Consider the following 21,430-nt stretch of genomic DNA (forward strand, 5'->3'; position numbering starts at 1 on the left):
GGATCTCTGACGTTATTTATCTGCCAGTCATGTTACTGTAGTGTTGTCATGACTGAGCTGTTGTTGTCACTGTCCAGTTAGTGACGCAATCTTCTGCTGGTCGGTTATTATCCCTGACACCATAAACAAGTGTAGGTGACCTGATACGCCGTAAATGACCTGATCCGTGAACCACAAGCGGGAGAATATGATTGTTTGTCTCAGTGCTGCTATAGCGTGCGGTCTAGAGAGGTATCTGTAGTCTAACCCGACCCGACAACGTGACGGTCTCTTTCGAAGCGTCAAGTGACACTCAGCGCACACCTGACTATACCTGGGTGAGGCGGTAGTGAACAGAGCTGGCGCATGATAAAAGATAACGTGTATCGAGTCATGATTAATTATTATTTGATGTTTTGACGATACTGATAACAGATATTACTGACTCACCAGGCTTTGTACGGCGTGTGTGTGGGGATGGTGGCAGTGTGAGTGAGGGTGGTGGCAGTGTGGGTGAGGGTGGTGGCAGTGGGTGAGGGTGGAGCCTAGCCGGGTAGGGGGCCGGGGTCGGTGACCTGGCGTGGGTAACTCTACTAACAAGGACCCCGGGCGGGTGTTGGAGGGCTCCACTTGAGATATTCTTGGGTGACTTTACATGATGTTGAGGGGGGGACACAGTAGGTGTATGCGGAAAGAGGAGGGTGTGGTGGGTGGCGGCAGAGGTGGCCGGGTGCATGATGAACCTAGCACTGCTGGCAACACTGTTAGGTCCGTGCTTGGACTGGCCACCTTCAAGCGTTACTAAGAAGCTCTGCCCACCAACCAACTACTCTCTTCCTTCCCTCCCTCCCTGCCTCTCCTTCACTCTCTACTCCACTTCTCTCATATCCATTTATTCACAAATCTCATTCGTTTACTTTTGCTTATCGGCGAAATTTGCCCGTCACCGTTCTTCCTTGTGACCTTCAGTTGTGGTGCAGGGTGTACTGTACTGTACAGTGAGGCCGTGGTGCAGGGTGTACTGTACTGTACAGTGAGGCCGTGGTGCAGGGTGTACTGTACTGTACAGTGAGCCGTGGTGCAGGTGTACTGTACTGTACAGTGAGGCCGTGGTGCAGGGTGTACTGTACTGTACAGTGAGGCCGTGGTGCAGGGTGAACTGTACTGTACAGTGAGGCCGTGGTGCAGGGTGTACTGTACTGTACAGTGAGGCCGTGGTGCAGGGTGTACTGTACTGTACAGTGAGGCCGTGGTGCAGGGTGTACTGTACAGTGTGAGGCTGTGGTGCAGGGTGTACTGTACTGTGTGTGTGGTGCAGGGTGTACTGTACAGTGTGAGGCTGTGGTGCAGGGTGTACTGTACAGTGTGAGGCCGTGGTGCAGGGTGTACTGTACAGTGTGAGGCTGTGGTGCAGGGTACTGTGCTGTGTGAGGCTGTGGTGCAGGGTGTACTGTACAGTGTGAGGCTGTGGTGCAGGGTGTACTGTACAGTGTGAGGCTGTGGCAGGGTGTACTGTACTGTACAGTGGTGCAGGGTGTGCTGTACAGTGTGCTGTGCAGGGTGTACTGGTGCAGGTGTAGTGAGGCTGTGGTGCAGGGTGTACTGTACAGTGAGGCTGTGGTGCATGTGTGCAGGGTGTGGTGCAGGGTGTACTGTGTACAGTGAGGCCGTGGTGCAGGGTGTACTGTACAGTGAGGCCGTGGTGCAGGGTGTACTGTACAGTGTGAGGCTGTGGTGCAGGGTGTGCTGTACTGTACAGTGAGGCCGTGGTGCACAGTGCTGTGGTGCAGGGTGTGTACTGTAGTGAGGCCGTGGTGCAGGGTGCACTGTACTGTACCGTGGTGCAGGGTGTACTGTACAGTGAGGCTGTGGTGCAGGGGTGTACTGTGCTGTACAGTGAGCCGTGGTGCAGGTGTACTGTACAGTGAGGCTGCAGGGTACTGTACTGTACTGTGAGGCCGTGGTGCAGGGTGTACTGTACAGTGAGGCTGTGGTGCAGGGTGTACTGTAAGTGCCGTGGTGCAGGGTGCACTGTACTGTACAGTGTGGTGCAGGGTGTGTACTGCTGTACTGTGGTGGTGAGGCCGTGGTGCAGGGTGTGCTGTACAGTGAGGCTGTGGTGCAGGGTGTACTGTACAGTACTGTACTGTGAGGGCCGTGGTGCAGGGGTGTACTGTACTGTACAGTGAGGCCGTGGTGCAGGGTGTGCTGTACTGTGTGAGGCTGTGGTGCAGGGTGTACTGTACTGTGTGAGGCTGTGGTGCAGGGTGTGTGCTGTACAGTGAGGCTGTGGTGCAGGGTGTACTGTACAGTGAGGCTGTGGTGCAGGGTGTACTGTACAGTGTACTGTACAGTGAGGCCGTGGTGCAGGGTGTGTGCTGTACAGTGAGGCAGGGTGTACAGTGTGAGGCTGTGGTGCAGGGTGTACTGTACAGTGTGAGGCTGTGGTGCAGGTGTGTGTGTGAGCCGTGGTGCAGGGTGTACTGTGGTGCAGGGTACTGTACTGTACTGTACAGTGAGGCCGTGGTGCAGGGTGTGTACTGTACAGTGAGGCCGTGGTGCAGGGTGTACTGTACAGTGTGAGGCTGTGGTGCAGGGTGCACTGTACTGCACTGTGAGGCTGTGGTGCAGGACTGTGCTGTTGTGAGGCCGTGGTGCAGGGTGTACTGTACTGTACAGTGAGGCCGTGGTGCAGGGTGCACTGTACTGTACAGTGAGGCCGTGGTGCAGGGTGTACTGTACAGTGTGAGGCTGTGGTGCAGGGTGTACTGTACTGTACAGTGAGGCCGTGGTGCAGGGTGTACTGTACAGTGTGAGGCTGTGGTGCAGGGTGTACTGTACTGTACAGTGAGGCCGTGGTGCAGGGTGCACTGTACCACCTCCCTCCCCCTCCATACTAACACTTTCATAAGAGTTTCTTGCTGTCTGCCATAATTATAAGTTTTGGCTACTTTCCCACGTTCAATATTTTCCTCTTAATTATTGCTTGCTCCATCGTCGTCCTGTCGTGTCTTTGTTGTACTGGCCGGGGAGTGATGTGTTGGTGTCGCTAACACATATTACGTTACCCACCTGCAGATAACACAGTACTGTGCTCTCATACCGTCACGCTGTTCTGTGCACTTGCGTTTTTCAGCATTATACATGACAGCAGGTCCTCCCTACAGACGTCTGGAGTGTTCACAACTCAACCGTTCCCGCAACATGTTATCACTCATCTATCTGCTATGGAAATTCACGTTTCCAGTCTGTCGAAAATTTGCAGCCGCTGTACAGTAAACTGCCGTCAACATTGTCCTGATTCTCTTCATTGTCTGGCTTATTAAAAACTTGTGTGGATGGATACTGAACCAACAAGAGCTGCAGGATGTGACTTGTTGGGGAGTACAGTACAGCGCAGTGCAGTACAGTACAGTAGGTTCGTCACAATTTGGTGATGCAATCACAAAGTCAGGTGGCAGCCGGGTAGTGGTAGTGGTGCCAGCGGTGCTTTGTTGTATACCCTGCGCGGCCGGCCGGCCAGCCAGCCACCCACCGTGTCCAACCTTCCATCTCTGCCAGTGAGACACACCACCACCTTCTCTTCAAACATAATGTACACTTTTTAACTAGTGTAACCTTTGATATGGATCAAGCTTATCTATATAACGTAAGGGCACCTGCTCTTGTTAGTTAGTGGGCTGCGCGCGCAGTTGTATGTTCTGCGGGAGGTTGGATTGGCGGGGAGGTGGAGGAGTTGGTGGCGGCGGCAGTGGCAGCAGCGTAGCGTGTGGTGTGTGTCCGTCAGTGTGGTTGTTGGAGTGAAGCGTGCCTCACGTGCCACCGGGTGCTGCCTCCCCTCATGACCTAAGCAACTTCCGCCCACACCACGCCCACAGCTGTAGGACCTACCCGCAAGCTTGTAACTATCGTGCCGTCCACTGGTGCTCGCCCTCACCCTCACCCCACACCGCCGGACACAGCGGTAGTGTACACTAACTCACCGGACGCAGGGCCCCGCCCCCTGCTGTCGCCCGCCCTTCTTGTTGCCAGGGTGCTGTGTCCTCATGCTGCCCCCCCGTGACCTGACTAGCGTGTCACTCACTAGGGCATCCCGCTCCTACTGAAGACAGCATGTGAGCCCAGTCTCTTGTCAAGTCTCCTGTATTGATCCGAGGAAGGAAGGTGTTGGTGGTGGTGGCGGCGGGGAGTGCGGCGGTGTTGGTGTGTTGTACGGGTGTCTTCCGAGACCCGGCTGGAGCTCTTATCTGCTGCAGGAGAACCTTCCCTCTTCCTAGCCACAACCCAAACTCTCCCCACAGTGACTGACTGACGTGTCCCCGCGGTGTTGAACGTCCATAATATACTGTACTATATGGGTAGCTTGTGAAGGATGGTGTAACTTGTGGTAAAGAGTGTGGCCTCCTCGAGGGTGTGGCCCAGCATGGCATACGGTGGGCGGGGGCGAGGTGGGTACCGGGGCGCTACGGCCTCTCCTCCAGGGGGCGGCGCACCTCGCAGGACCTATTCCGACGATGATTCCGAGGAAGGTAAGCCTCCCCCACCCTCGACACCTGCCCGCACGCCGCTCGCTCATCCTGTGTTTGCCACCGCTTCACTCACACACACACACTTGTACTGTACTGTTCCCAGCAACATCCTCTCACTCACTTGTGTGTCGTAGCAGTAGATGAGGTTCATTGTGTTGTCGCCACACACTATTATATTTTTTATGTTGCTATTGACCACTTAACCTAAAATTAATATTTGACTAATATATATATGCTGATAACCACAAGAAAACACGAAGTTCCCAAGCGCTTGGGAACTTCGTGTTTTCTTGTTTCCTTGTGGTTATCAGCATATACTTGTACCGCGCGCATCTACAGTGATTTACTTGCATATATATATATATATATATATATATATATATATATATATATATATATATATATATATATATATATATATATATATATATATCATATATATAATATATAATATATAATTGTCTTTGATTTGCTGTATAGAAATACAGCAGCGACTTGCAGTTTTAATGTGTACGTTAATTTGTAGTGGTTGTGGGTGGCCTTAGAGCACTTGAGGTGTCGAACACTAACTTCCTGCACTAAAGATTAAAAAAAAACTGAGGTAGTTGTTAGACTCCTACCTCGAGGAAGAAATCTTTCGGGTACTACACCCCCCCCACTTCCTACCCCCTCTCTGTTTGAAGTGTTAGTACCACGTAGTTTTGTGTTTTTACAACCATGCTTCTTTTTGACACCAATGTTTACTTATAATGGTTAAACACACACACACACACACACACACACACGTGATATCAGTGAATTTTACACCAGCTTCCTTTGTCACGGTATGTCGATCCTGGGAGTATTTATTTAGTTATTTACCTTGTTGAGGCTCTTTCCGGTAGGTAAGAGTGTAGGCCGCGGCGCCGCTGTGGCCAGGGGACAAGTTGGTAGTCTGTAGGGCGTCAGAGGTTCAAAGGTACTGAACGACTTCAATTATCCTGTTGTCCTCTTGAGGAACGGTACCTGACTGGCTGGCTGACCAAGGTGTCTGCTGGTCTGGAAAATATTGAAAAGTCAGGAAATTTGACAAATAAACCTAGAATTTTATGTGAATTCAGCTCAACTTCAAAATACTGCATTTTAATTTTGACAGTAATCTTACTATAAATTAATGATGTACCGTATAAAAGGTAAATAATTAAACTTCTGGGAGCAAATTCCAGAAAAAACTCCTCTCCAAAAACTGAATTATTTGTGTACCTACAGCAACATGTTACTGATCAAATGACGGGTTAAACTTACTAATTCTGCAATGAGTATTATCAGAGATGAAGTGTTCTTAAAATTATGTGGATTATTTAAGTGGATTATTTTACACATTTATCATAAATCATTTAGGTGTGTGTGTGTGTAGAGAGAGAACTGCAGCAGAATAATGGACTGACCCCCCGAGGTGTTTTATATGTATATTTAACCCCAAAATGTCCAACTATGTCCATCGTGGGGAGGTGGAGGGAGGGCATTATGAGAGGCTTGTAACATAGTGTATTAACTGGTGTTGAATAGGAGTGAACACTAGGTCAATATATACTGTATACAGGGTGGGAGTGTTGTCACCTTTTGGCCAATAATATGCTAGAAAAATCCACCCTACTTCTTTCTCTCTCTCCCTCCCATCCCTTCATCTCCCTCTCTCCCATTCCTTCCTTCCTTCCTCAAAAAAGTTGCTCTTATTAGGATTGAAGTACAAGTCTGCCGGGTTACAAATTAATTGGCCCTAGTATTGAAAGGTGTGACACACGATTAATTGTTTACCGGAATTAAGACGAAAAACGCGGGTTTGTGGGAGAACGTCTGTGTAGTAATAGTAGTAGTAAGAATAGTGGTGGTAGTAGTTATACGAATAGTAGTAGTAGCATTAATAGTAGTAAAAATAGTAATAGTATTAATTATAGTTGTATCAGTAATAGTAGTAAATTAATTATAGTGATAGTAGAAGTAGTAGTAATAATAGTGGTGGTAGTAGTAGTAGTAGTAATAATAATAGTAGTAGGAGCAATAATAGTAGTAATAATAGTAGCAGTAGCAACAAACACTAATATCTGAAAAAACTCCCTTACAAAGATTTTTCAGATATTGGCCGGAATGAGGGCCGGTCACCCGATGTCTGCTGGACCATTATTATTATTATTATTATTATTATTATTATTATTATTATTATTATTATTATTATTATTATTATTATTATTATTGTTATTGTTATTATTATTATTACTGTTGGTATTTTATTATTTGTTGAAGGAACTGTGTTTATTGTTAATGTTGATTTATCGTGTGGGACGTGTCTGTCTGGCAGTACCCACGAAGACGTTATACAGTATCGCGAGTATGGTTCCATTTAAGAGCACACTGCTACCATGATACACTCTTATTGCCATCAGTAAATATTTCTTGCGAGTGTAGGATATTTGTAGCGAGCGCCGAACATTTCTAGCCAGCGCTGAATATTTCTAGCCAGCGCTGAGTAATTGTAATGTGCGCTTTATTGATGAATATTTCTAGCCAACGCTGAATATTAGAAGCGATCACTGAATTTTTTTTGCCAGCGTTGAATATTTGAAGCGAGTACTGAGGCAATTGAAGCGAATACTGAACATTTTAAAGAGAATCCTGTGCACTGGAAGCAAACCTCCACTAACTGTTTATGCAAATACTGAGGAGCACTTAGACACAGCGGTCATGGTGTTGTAGGTGTGTGAGGCTATTGCTGTGTAGTGGAAATAATGGTCCCATGATAAAGAGTGAACTTAACGTACGCACCAAAGGCTGTGTTTATTTACGTGTTTGGGAGACAACTGCTGGCTTAGTTGTGTCTGTCTGGGCCACTATTACTGTACTGGTAATTTGGATTTACCTTTGTGGGTTATTGGGAGTTGGTATAGTGGTGTAGTGAGGTGGTTGTGGTGGTGTAGTACTGTACTGTGGTGGTGTGGTAGTACTGTGGTGGTGTAGTGAGGTGGTTGTGGTGGTGTGCTGTGGTGGTGTAGTACTGTACTGTGGTGGTGTGGTAGTACTGTGGTGGTGTAGTGAGGTGGTTGTGGTGGTGTACTGTGGTGGTGTGGTAGTACTGTACTGTGGTGGTGTGGTAGTACTGTGGTGGTGTGAGGTGGTTGTGGTGTACTGTGGTGGTGTAGTGAGGTGGTTGTGGTGGTGTGTAGTACTGTACTGTGGTGGTGTGGTAGTGCTGTACTGTGGTGGTGTAGTGCTTTGGTGTGGTGTGGGTAGTACTGTGGTGGTGTGGTAGTACTGTACTGTGGTGGTGTGGTAGTACTGTACTGTGTGGTGGTGTGGTAGTACTGTATTGTGGTGGTGTGGTGGTGTAGTACTTTGGTGTGGTGGTGTGGTAGTACTGTATTGTGGTGGTGTGGTGGTGTAGTACTTTGGTGTGGTGGTGTGGTAGTACTGTATTGTGGTGGTGTGGTAGTACTGCACTGTGGTGGTGTAGTACTTTGGTGTGGTGGTGTGGTAGTACTGCACTGTGGTGGTGTAGTACTTTGGTGTGGTGGTGTACTCATGGCAGGAAGGGAGTCGTGTTGGGGTACGAGAGAAACGCTTGCCAAGTTTTTTTGTGCCGCGGGCAAGGCCACGGGGCGTCGGTAAACACAACACAACACAGCAACACAACAACACGACACAACACAACACAGCATGACACAATACAACACAACAACAACAGCACGACACAATACAACACGACCACTATTTTTGGCTGGTATTGATGGTCACGTGAGCTGCCTCCTGTAGATAGTACTGTGTCGTGCCGTGTACTGTACTGTAGGTGTGTACCGTGTTGATGTTAGAGTCAAGTACCTCACACACCTCTCTCTTTACTCATAATTTATGCCTCACGGGATTTATTTTTAATTGTGTCACACTGGAGGGAAGAACTGAATTATCACGAGAAGATATGCGGCGGCGTAGCAACAGTGTTAATATTGGTGTTTGATGCCGTGTGTGTGTGTCGGCCGGCCGCCAAGTTTGTGTATAAATAACAGCTGCACTTTTTACTGTTATGTTCATAAACTTGACTTAATTACAGGTGTGAGGTAGACGTGTTTGTGTTACTATGGTGACTCGTTAATTTCAACACAAAGTAACACCTTTATTTCAACACTTCAAGTAACACCTTTATTTCAACACTAAGTAACACCTTTATTTCAACACTAAGTAACACCTTTATTTCAACACTTCAAGTAACACCTTTATTTCAACACTAAGTAACACCTTTATTTCAACACTAAGTAACACCTTTATTTCAACACTAAGTAACACCTTTATTTCAACACTAAGTAACACCTTTATTTCAACACTTCAAGTAACACCTATTTTGTTTCGTTTTAAGTTTTTCGCAATTTTGTTAACGAGGTCGGGATTAATATTTGGTTCAACAGAAGCTGACGTGTTGCGGTGTTTAGCCTCATAGTGTTATTAATGACGTGTAGCTGTTGTTTTGGTGGTGATAAGTTAATTATTTACATATTTACTGCTGGTAGTACCTGTGTGTCGGTCTCTCTCTCACACACACACACACACACACACACACACACACACACAGTATATATGTAGTGTAGATAATAACAGTAGCAGGTGTCTTGGTGTGCGTCAATGGATAGTGAGTTAATGTTCAACTTTCCACCGTAGTTGTTGGCATGTTATCCTTAATCTTCTTCTCAAACACCTAAGCCAATTTTCACCCCCATGATCCTGAACAATAATAGTAATTAACTTCTCGTATTTGTTTATTGGTGTAATATTTGTGTTGTTGTTGTTTACAGGATGTAGTTGTGCATGTGTTAGTCAGCCAGGTGTACACAGGTGACAGCATGTTTGTTGTACTTGTTATTATCATCTCCAACTACGGCAGCCAGGGAGGTCACCAGGTAGTTCATTACAGTGTAGAGGTCAGTGTCGGCCCACCGGTAGGTATACTGTTGTACCTGATCTCACCAACACCTGTTGTGTCAGGTTAACAATGGTGGTCTGACGGCCAGGTTATATTGTTTATTATTATGGTGTTGTGTTTTAACCTGCGGAGATGAGTGATGCAGACACCCGTAAGATGTGTGTGTGTGTGTGTGTGTGTGTGTGTGTGTGTGTGTGTGTGTACTTTGACTTATTTTAATGTAACAACAAATAATGGCGGAGCGTAATGAAGTCTGTGACTGTATGTAAAAATACAAAAATGGTGTTCTCGCATCACAAACAAAAAACAGGTGACTATTAATTATGTACAAGGTGAACAAGAGCTTCTTATCGTAAAAGTCCTCTGTCAGTCAGTCAGTGAGTGAGTGAGTCAATCAGTGGGTCAGGAATGCTGGTCAATTGCCTGTGTGATATAAGGCATTATTGTGATAAAACCTTTTGTGTACAAGTTAAGAGCAGTGTGTGTAGGGGGGGGGTGGTGTGAGGGGAGGATTATAGTTGCAGGTGGTGGCAGGGGGCTGTAGGTGGTGGCAGGGGGCTGTAGGTGGTTGCAAGGGGGCGAGTAAGGAAGGTAGGCAACTTTCACTGGTGTTGGCAAGGGTGGCGGCGGCCTTACGGGTCATTGACCTGTGTGTGTGTGTTTAGTCATTATAAAACACCTTCATGGTTGTATTTTAGCCTCGTGGTAACACCCACCATTCGTCTTTTTACCCTTAGCGTTTCTGAACCCAAATTGACGGAGTTTTTCTCAAGGAAGGAATACTTTTTTTTTTACCTGCGTGGGGGGGGGGGTTAATACAGTAACTCAAGACACCTGTTACACCGTCAATGGGCTACAACGCTGTGTCTCCAGCGAGGTACAGGTGTGGAAGATTACACACATGTATACCTTAGTTCCCCGTCGCTTCATATAGTGTACAGGTGTGTATTAGATATGTTCACCTGGCAGTGTTGACCATTACACCTGGACACACACTAATATATATACCTTTCCTCTCGTGACTGGCGGTATGTATGGTGTAAGAAGAGTTCAGTCTTGACGGTCAGGGGAGAAAGAACGTCTTGGCTAAGTTATTTTTATACACGGTGTTCCTGCTATGGTAGAGGGTTGCCTCCCCCTACCAGCACGGTCAAGAGCACCAGGTAGTGGATTTGTTTACTGGTGAGTGGACAGACGAGTGGTGGCTGAGTGGTAAACGGTCACTCTCCATTCTGGTCAGTACTCAGGGATCGAACCCCATGACCATTAGCTTGCTAGATCCCCCCCCACCTGACCTGTGGAGTTGTTTATTATTCAGCGACAGTAATGGTACGCGGAGGATTTTCCTGAAGGTGACGGAGTATTTTCCTGAAGGTGGCGTGGCCGATGGAGGGGGGGGGGGTTGTGACCTGGGGAAAATATTTGAGCCAGCAGTGATGTGGGCTGAGGTAGGGAAGGTTATACTGTACATTATTTTGGTGACGTCAAGAGGAGGAGGAGACAGAGGTAACTCCTTATTCACACTAAACCCTTTACAGTGTTCACAATAGATTAATGATTCTTTTTTTTTACTGTTTCTTTGTGTTTGGTGATAAGTTTGATTGTGTGAGTGTTTGTCGTGTACACTGTTGGTTTACGTCAGCCGGAACACGGGGTTAGGGACAGCCTCACACCACAAGAACGCCTCTATACCAAGCTGTACACGACATAACCAAGGTGTTAGACTGAACATTTAAAATGGCAGGTGACAGTATCTCTATGTTTGAGGAATATTACAGCAAAATGGAGTAGTCTCGATATTTATATATACACACACACACACGCACGCACACACACGCGCGCGCACACACACACACACACACACACACACACACACACACACACACACGCACGCGTATCACTGTGTGGGAGGTTTAACCTGATGATAACGCTGTGTGCTCCTGCGGGAGGGTTGGTCGCTACGTGATGATCTATAACCTGGGGAAGGTACATCACTGCAGGGTGTCATTGGTGAAAGGTCGAACTGCTACAGGAAGGTCACCCGCTGCTACAAAGGTTAAACGGTCCTGAGAGATTCAACAATACTGTAGCTATGCAGGCTTGCTACTGTTGAAAGGTCAATCACTACTGGGAGGTCAACCCGCCTGTCCGCTGCAACATGTAACCGTTTGTTTGCTGAACTACTCACGAGCTCCGCCATGTTGGAAGATAAAAAGAAAGTTTTCATATGTTGATAATGACCAACACATTGGGGGGAAAATGTTTGTCATAACAACACTCAATTACCACCGTATTGGAAGGTCCAGGACACGACACAACACTGCCTATGTTTGCCGCTTTATTGTATGATCACAAGATTCTGGCGGTGTACTGAGACCTAACCTAACCAACCACACTATCAGACTGTGGTAACATTGTATTATGCCTCGTCGGTGTTGCTGACTATGTGAGTGAGAGCAGTGTAGTTTCTATACCCCCTGGCCGGTCTATGGCGTCATGGGACGTGGCGAGGCCGTGGTATAGTGACTTGCTTTCCAGGTACAGTAAATGTTATATTCCCGGCTGTAGTGTTGTTAGACTATCACCGTTATGGAGAGAGAGAGAGAGAGAGTAGTAGTAGTAGTAGGGACGACTAGGGTACACCACGTTACCTAATCATTATGTACTCTAGTGAATGGAAGTGTGTGTGTGTGAGCCAGAATATTACAACACAATGGAACACTTGTTTATGGTGAGCCTCCTCGTACAAAACACCAAACCTGCATCTTGTCCCCATTTCCCTCCTCTCATTGTTTACATTGAGACACTGGGGCCGCTGCAGTAAGAGACCTTCCACCTAATACTGTTGTGTGAAAGTTGACAGTGAGGGTAATCCATCAGCCTCACAAGCCCTCCTCAGCAGACGTGTTTCTCTCTCTCTCTCTCTCTCTCATATATGTCTGTGTTTATAATTTATATAGTTGAGAAACGTGAATGGTCTAATTATAACTACTAGTGAAATAGATTAGTCTTTAAACTACAACAGAACATAACTACCCAATTACCTAGTTTCTGAGATGTAGCGACCTTAGTTAAAAAAACACATGTTGACTGCTGCTAAAGAATCGTCAACATCACGGCTGAAGGATAAACATTGATAGTAATTATATATAAAACTTTAATAGTTACGTTTATAATGTTTTCTCGCATTTAGTATTTTTATTTTTTATTTATTTTTTTACATAACCAGGAAAGCTTTTGTATAACCCAGAACCGGAAGTGATTAGTCGCCGTCGCTTGGGAACTAATAAAGCGGGTGTATCTACGTTGGGTTGTATAGTGTATTGTAGTGTATAGTTAGTGTATAGCTAAAACACCCATCTACCACTATACCGTCTCGCTGGAGTGTTCTCTCGTCGTGGTTGATGGCCGCACTAACACGTACTTGTACACGCGCGTTATATTTTTAACTAATTTTTCCCAGCTATTCTAGTCTTCGTCCGCATATTGGCGTAATCTCTGCTGCTCTTTTTGTGTCTGTCTGTCTGTCTGTCTGTCTGTCACTCCAGAAATACTGTATACTAACTGCCGTCACTTCCTCTTCGTGTAATAAGTGTGTATTAGGTATGTATGGTGTATTAATTATTAACGGGAGTGTTTTGTCAGAGCCACAGCGGAAGTGTCTGTCGATCATGCCCGTCAGGCCGCCATACCTGGGGTGATGCTCGTCCCTGTGTCTCCTGAGGGTGGAGTGAGTGTGCCGGAGTAACTCGGCAAGTGATACACAGTTGATTTTAACCGAACTATGCGTCCCCCTACCCTACCACAGGTTCTTAGTATTGCGTCAGTTCAGTGGAGGTTCTCACAAGGCCTGTCACGGGAAACAGGCTCACTGGTCATGGGATCGAACGGGAGTCGGTAAAATAGGAAGTGAGCACCACTAACCACTCAGCCACCGTGGCAGTAGAATAATATGACAATAAACTGTTGAAATAAAATAATTCGATAACCAATATTAGTTATTATTGTTGGGAATTAAAGTCGATGTTTTTCAAAATGGGGACCACTTTTCCTGCAGCAGTGAGCTTGTTTGATTACTAAACAGGTACAGTATGTGCGCTACAGCCTCACCTCTACTCCACACAGGGAGGTTTTACTGTGTGTGTGTGTGTGTGTGTGTGTGTGTGTGTGTGTGTGTGTGTGTGTGTGTGTGTGTGTGTGTGTGTGTGTGTGTGTGTGTGTGTGTGGAAGGAATTACTCTGGAAACGCCTGACAGGAACTTTCAAATAATATTATCATTATACTCCAACATATAGTGGCTGGTGTATATTGTGACCATGTCTGTCTGTCTGTCGGGGAGAACAAGGACAACGGAACCGTCGTACCTTATAAAGTATTAATTTAATCAACTTAGACACACGTGATCCTATGTGTAGAGTGAAGGAACTTTTTTGTAAAGTTCAAAGCCAATTATAGATTATTTTTTAAGTTTAAGGTCAATTATAGATTATTTTGTTATTAAGATTAAGACCAATTATAGGATTTTATAGGGTAGTGGTTTAGCCAGCATAAGGAGGGTCGAGTCCTATTTGGGATGAAGAAAATCCTATTGAAGGACCTTACTGGTGAGTGTTCATAGAGATTTGGACCGTATAATGGTGCTCCCCGTGATCTGATGACAACAGGTGAGAAACAACAGGTGTACACGAGGGACAACAGGTGTACACGAGAGACAACAGGTGTACACGAGAGACAACAGGTGTACACGAGGGACAACAGGTGTACACGAGAGACAACAGATGTACACAAGAGACAACAGGTGTACACAAGAGACAACAGGTGTATACAAGAGACAACAGGTGTACACGAGAGACAACAGGTTTACACGAGGGACAACAGGTGTACACGAGAGAACAGGTGTATACGAGAGACAACAGGTGTACACAAGAGACAACAGGTGTACACGAGAGACAACAGGTGTACACGAGAGACAACAGATGTACACAGAGACAACAGGTGTACACAAGAGACAACAGGTGTATACAAGAGGCAACAGATGTACACAGAGACAACAGGAGGTTGATAGATTGTATGATAACACGTAATGTGTCTCGTAATGGTGCCATATATCACACAGGTGCTCATGAGGACGCTGCAGGTGATGATTATAGCGCCAGGTGTCCTGTATTAATGTCGCTGAGCAGTTCACAGGTGCACACAATGACGCCAAGTGATGCACTCTACCTCTCCCATGACCTCCACACGGCACTCTACCTGTACCATGATCTCCACACGGCACTGTACCTCTACCATGACCTCCACACGGCACTGTACCTCTACCATGACCTCCACACGGCACTCTACCTCTACCATGACCTCCACACGGCACTCTACCTCTACCATGACTCCACACGGCACTCTACCTCCACCACGACTTCCACACGGCACTGTACCTCTACCACGACCTCCACACGACTCTTACATCACCATCCGCCCTCCTGATGACAGCCACGGCAGGGGTTGGAGGTCGCTGCTCGTCAGACATTGGGAGATGCAGCAGCCTTCACTCATGCCCCTCGCAGAAGGTGCGGGTGATGGGTTAATATGCTGCCGATACAGTACTGCCGGGGGAGACCTACACGACCCTGGAACTCTTGTGTCAGCCTAACCTAACCTTGTCCTGAGAGCTGGTGATGTTTTTCTCAGATGGTCTCCTGGGGTTATGGTGTTTATAGCCATACTCGGTGGGGGAGGCGAGGCGTAAGGAAGGGATTAGGAAGTTGAGGTGTTTGTGTACTGAGAGTGATGGATGGTGAGACGTATAGTGATGATGGTGAGGGACACAAGCGGTTTCATAGTACAGTGCGTTATGTTACGTTCAGCAGCAGGAGGTGAAAGTGAAGCTGTTCCTGGCGTTCCTCTTCTCCTCCTCGTCTTCCTATCCCTTGTTGCCCCTTTTACTTCCCTCTCCCCCTTACCCTCTCACCCTCCCCCCTTACCCTCTCATGTCTGCCCCTCTCCCTCCCCCCTCTGCAGGGTTACGACGCAGGGGGAAGGTGGCTTTCTCATCAGAGGTGGCGCAGGTCCTGGGTTATGGCGGCACCAGGCCCTACCTCTCAAGCCCATATGCCCTCCACACACACACACCTCCCTCCCTCCCTCATGTTATTTGATATCATCTCTAGTGATCATTGTACAGGAGCGGCGTTGGGCACTTGTTTCTCGTAGTGTGGGGGGGGTTAGTTGTGGAGACTTAGGTGATGGTATTAATTATTCCTTTTGTTGTTATGGACCGACCCCCCGACAGGTAATATTACACCTGTATACATCACTACAGGTACTCAGACGTGTGTGTGTGTGTGTGTGTGTGTGTGTGTGTGTGTGTGTGTGTGTGTGTGTGTGTGTGTGTGTGTGTGTGTGTGTGTGTGTGTGTGTGTGTGTGTGTGTGTGTCGTTGTGGCGGTACAATCGGAACTTTCACCACGCATTCTGTGTCAAGGTAGATCAGAGCTCCCTCACGTGTGTATGTATGTATGTGTACAGTATGTATGTATGTGTATTTGTGGTAATAACTATCTCTACGTTCTACTATTACTCCTACTACTAATAATAATGATGGTAATAATAACGGTATTAGTGATAATGGTGACTCGACCTTAAAAGGTGAGTTAGTTATTTTAGTGTTGTGTGTGTTGTAGGCAGGAGGGTTGTGTAGTGGTGAGGCAGGCACACCTTTGTCAGGTGTGGTTGTTACGTGTGGTTGCGCAAGGTGGCGGCGGTTGCACGCTGACTGCAGGAGTCAACGGCCGGCCAAGGTTGACAGGGGAAAGCGTCTTTGTTGCTTCCGCGGAGCAGACAGTTGGCAGACAACTCTTACCAATTATGTTGGTTGGCGTGGCTGGCGACGGCGTCCTCACCCGCCCCGCCACGCCGTCATGTGTATCACCCCACCTAATGCACCCTTCACTTTTACCTGCTCGCTTAGTATTGTGGTGGAGGCCGGGGAAGGTCCTCAGTGGCTGGCCTCACCACGGGACGGTGCTCTCTCCCGGCCACCCCACACAACCTGTTAACCGTAGACGTGTACACAGGCCGCCTACTCCTCCGTCATCCCGCTGTCGTATTAACATTGTCCCAGCACCGTGAATCATGTTGTCTGCCGTGTAAACATCACCACCATCAAACACACTTGATCTGGTTGGCGTCATCACCCTAACTGAACTTGCCTCAATTTCTTATATCAAGTCCAGGAAGTGGGATAAGAAGTTGTGTGTTGTGATGATCATGTAACGGGTTCATGTATCAGTGTTGTGTAGCGGACAGTGTTGTGTCACGTTCACAATACAAACAGTGTATTATAATGGTCCATGATGATGGTGGTACAGAATTTATACTGGGAATAGGACTTGAGAATAATACTATGATTGATAAGATTAATTTGTGTGTGTGTGTGTGTGTGTGTGGAGAATGATTCAGTAAAGGCCGGGATACATTACTTTCACCATCGTTACCCCCTCCCCTCCCCTCCCCTGTCGTGTAAATGGCAGGTGCTCCTCGATAGTCCGGCGCCCACCAGGTGTCCGCCACACTTATCTTGAGTCACCTCGACCACAGCCGACGTCTGAGCTCTCCCACCTTGACCACAGCCGACGTCTGAGCTCTCCCACCTTGACCACAGCCGACGTCTGAGCTCTCCCACCTTGACCACAGCCGACGTCTGAGCTCTCCTCATCTGATTTAATGTTGATAATTATTATGACTGTGGCGTGGCGTTATGCGGCTTGACCGTCCGTGGCCCCAGCTGTCAACCACCACAATTATGTACATCAGAGAGAGTTACTGACCGAGTTTTGTGGCTGTTACGTGTCTTCCTTGTATTGGTCTCATTAATTGACTCTTTTAAAACTAATGTAAACAAATTAAATGAAAAACCACTTAAAACCTTGAAAATGTTAACAGTAGTTTGGTGTTGAGTTCCTCTTGTACTTCGTCTCAAGTGTTGTCAGATGTTCATTATCAAGTGTATTATATAGGACCACCCCCCCCCCCTACGTGTGGTTCTCGGAGCTACTGGCGGCTACAGCACGTGAGGGTGAGATTGGATGACGTGTAGTGAGACTGACACCTCCCCTCCCATGAGCCACCGTGAGTCGCCGCCACCACACGCTGCTCTTAACAACACTGGTATTAATTAACCTGTCGTGATGTCATTGACGGTCGCCGGTCACCTGTACAATACTAACTACCCTGTTGATGCCTCTGTCCTGTGTGTCTGTCAAGGAGACTACTAGTAAACATCCTTCTAGGGGAGACTTCTGAGGGGGGGGGGGTGAAGGTGAAGGGAGGAAGTTAGTTGGTGAATGATCCTCTGGTGACGCTACGCTGACGTCATTCTTCCTCAATTATATGGTTCCTGGTACAGTAATTTGTTGTTGTTTATCTTGTGTGTAGGTAGATCAGCTGTTTGTTGTGAGCGATGGTGTTAATGCTGTTTTAGTAGTAGTAATATTAATTGTAGTCATGGTAGTCTCAGTATTAATTCCTTTAAGTTAGTTAAATGATCATAATAGTAGACGTCTTAAGACATTACTATGGCGTATAAGACAAGATGGTCGGTCGTCTTCCTCCGCCTTCAATAAACGGAAAATTGATTGATGATGGATGTTAGTGTGTCATCGGTGGTCTCGAGTCTTGGGCCCTTCATGTAGCTGACCTCCACCGCCGCCCTAAACGTCTCAGCGGGCTCTGTATCTCTCTCCCTCGGGGGTTTCTTCTGCTGTATTGGTCGAGGTTTCTTGTGTTTTGTTAGTGTGGTGATGGTCCGGCCCGGCCCGTTGTCCCCATCCTAGATCTTGTCACTGATTGGTTTATGGTTTAAATCTGTTGATGGATGGAACTGTTGAGGCACATGTGGTCTGGTGGTGAAGATTGGATCATTTTAGGGTAATTATATTTTTGTGATGCCGTTGGGAGGGTGAGAACAAAGGATGTCCCGAGTAATGATAGGAACGAACCAGCTCTCTGCCAGCCAGCCAGCTCGCCACCAGCCCAGGCAGACAGGCAGTGGAAGGGTACTGGTGGGGGTGTGGCAGACGTGAGTAAGGGTCGTTAGGCTTGGCCATGGGCGGGTGGTTGAGGGGGAACTCTTACTGGAAGGTGGCGCCTCTGTGCTCCTCGCCCCCGTGTGTACTATTGCTCGGAGGACCACTGCCACACATGTTCGTCAGCTGGTATACATGTTAGAAGGTTTCCTCTGGAGACAAGGAGAGAGTGGGCCGGGTGGGTGGTGGGCCGGGTGGGTGGTGGGCCGGGTGGGTGGTGGGCAGGGTGGGTGGTGAGTTGAGGTAGGTCAGGCGAGGACCTCGTAACTTAGGCTCCCGCACATTACCATAAAACTCCCTAGATTTAATTATCATCAAGTTAACAGTAAGAGTACTTGTCTTGATAACAGTACACTGTGTTGACCGCTGACCAGGGTAGTTTATGTCCAGGCGGCGTCCTTCATTTATCACCAGAATTATCGTGGTCGACCTTCATTAGTGGTGGTGTAGGTGTACCTGTAGTGGGCAGCGGGGCATGAGGCAGCAGGTGTGAGGGCAGGGGTGAGGGCTACAGGTATGCAGGCAGGAATGCGGCCCGGGCGTGAGAGTGCATACAGCTCGATCAATAACCCTCCACGCCGCCATGCCCGCCGCCGCCGACTCGCCCGCTCTAGCCAGCCGTCTGTCTGGCTCTCTGTCTGGCTCACCCCCCACCCTCCCACCCCCCCTAAAAAAATGGTGGTCAGACTAACTAGCGGTGACCCTGGACAAGCACACACCCTCCTGCACCTTGCTGACCCTCCATCACTCGCCCATATATGACCGTGACCTTCCCGTACCGTACACCCGCCCCTTTGTTCCCTCGACACGTGTTACGGCTCTTTGTTACACCGCCAGGGATAACAAGCACACGTACACACGCTCTGTGTTTGCGTGTGTGTGTATTAAATATATAAAACCGGTTTAGCCTGACTTCTAATTATAGCCGCGGCCAGGGAGTGAAAGTTGGTCCCTCTCTACAAAATATGCTTGTGCTAACTTGCCAGGCTTCCTGCAGGCAGGCTCACCGTCTTAATCTCTCACTCCTTTCGGTAAGGTCACCCAGGCTCCCCCAACCTTGTAGTCTCTGTGCCATCATCCTCTTAAAAGGAAGGACTCGGGATAGACTCGAGTGCTGCAGAAAATGGGGACAGAAGCATTGATAGTGTCGTGGATGCTTGCTGCTGGGAGAGATCCGCGTAAGCCACCACCAGCAGCAGCAGCCGGCCCTTGTAAACACCGCCACGCCCTCCCTCCACACCTGCAATTGCTACTTCCTCTCATTACGTCTACCATAATCCCCATCACTGTCATTATACATAACGGTTGGGCGGCACGTTGACACCACCCACCTACCCACCTACCCACCCACCGTCGACACCACCCACTCGCTCACCCATCGTCGACACCACTCACTCGCCCACCCACCGTCGACACCACCCACTCGCTCACCCATCGTCGACACCACTCACTCGCCCACCCACCGTCGACACCACCCACTCGCCCCCACCACCCACCCACCGTCGTGCTCTCTGTTAGTCTGTCACACCACCACCACACACCAGCCTCCACCATGTGTCTTTCATCATGGACAGGTTGAGGCCTTGTGATAATAGGAGATAATCTGAGGTCAATAGTGATTATTTATTTACTCTACGAAAATACCTGAGTACAATACTGCATTAAAGAACAAGATTAGAATTTTTTTGACGAAAAGGGGAAGTCCAAATACCCCGTGGGTCCGCCCATAATCACCACCATACATCCACCCACCACCATACAGCCTCCACCACCATACATCCACCCACCACCATACAGCCTCCACCACCATACAGCCTCCACCACCATACAGCCTCCACCACCATACATCCACCCACCACCATACAGCCTCCACCACCATACAGCCTCCACCACCATACATCCACCCACCACCATACAGCCTCCACCACCATACATCCACCCACCACCATACAGCCTCCACCACTATAATATAACCTCCATCACAATATATTATCCTACACTATAATTATCCTACACCCACACACCATCACGCCCCACCAAACTGTCCAAACACCGTGACCACCATACAATACACGACACCTTTCACCACTAGCACCATATATCACCCACCTCCTCATTGTGATAAACGCGTGGTGAGGAAGGAGTGGGGTGCACACGTGGAAGGAGAGTGGGTGTGCGTGGTGAGGAAGGAGTGTGCACGTGTGCACGCGTGGTGAGGAAGGAGTTGCACGTGGTGAGGAAGGGAGTGGGTAGTGCACGTGTGAGAAGGAGTGGGGTGCACGTGGTGATATTTACTGTTTGATGCCGTTCATTGTTTACATGTGTGAGGAGGCGGCCGCCGTGTGTGTGTGTGTAATAGTAGTGACAGTTGGGCCAGATATTTGTCATTGGTATTTCCTTTCATGTTCCTGACATCCTGAACCAGGCGCAGGAGGAGGAGCTGAGGCCGGGAGGTGTGTACCATCACGCTAAAATTCAAACTGACACAACTGCTCTCGGTGTGTGTGTGTGTGTGTGTGTGTGTGTGTGTGAGGCAGCTCTTGAACACACACCTTGTTGCTCTTACAGCTCTTGAACACACACCTTGTTGCTCTTACCCCTCCCTCCCTCCCTCCATCTACCAACCCTTTCTTCTCCCTTCCCCTCTCCTCTTCCTTTCTTCTCCCCTCTCTTCCTTTCTCCCTCCTCCTCCTCGCTGTTATTTTTCTCAGGTTCCCCCGTCAACATCCTCCACCTGGTGTTGTCAGTACAGTAGTGGACCAGCTGGCGGTGTGGCTGAGGGCAGTCTATCAATAGTTGAATTATGTGACACCCTCAGCCAGCCTTAGTCAGACTCACTGGAGGTGTTTCAGCTCTTGAGGTGAAACATCTTATTTTCTGTTGCTTTATAAAACTACT

General features: G+C 47.9%; 1 protein-coding gene across 5 annotated transcripts in view; it reads left to right on the forward strand.

The window, feature by feature from the left end:
* LOC121870668 (transcriptional activator protein Pur-beta-like) overlaps positions 1-21,430 on the forward strand; it is a 53,910-nt gene that overhangs the window by 244 nt on the left and 32,236 nt on the right. For 2 of the 5 annotated variants that reach the window (XM_042372586.1, XM_042372587.1), the window contains exon 1: positions 3,763-4,508. The exons of 1 other annotated variant lie outside the window; for it this stretch is intronic. In XM_042372586.1, coding sequence (XP_042228520.1) covers positions 4,403-4,508 — 106 coding nt within the window. In that variant the 5' untranslated portion in view covers positions 3,763-4,402. Of the gene's footprint in view, positions 1-3,757; positions 4,509-21,430 lie in introns of those variants that run through there. 2 more of the 5 variants (XM_042372585.1, XM_042372589.1) reach the window with 2 other exon arrangements.

Source organism: Homarus americanus, unplaced genomic scaffold (genome assembly GCF_018991925.1).
Source record: "Homarus americanus isolate GMGI-L3 unplaced genomic scaffold, GMGI_Hamer_2.0 scaffold56333, whole genome shotgun sequence".
In the NCBI taxonomy this organism is placed as follows: domain Eukaryota; kingdom Metazoa; phylum Arthropoda; class Malacostraca; order Decapoda; family Nephropidae; genus Homarus; species Homarus americanus.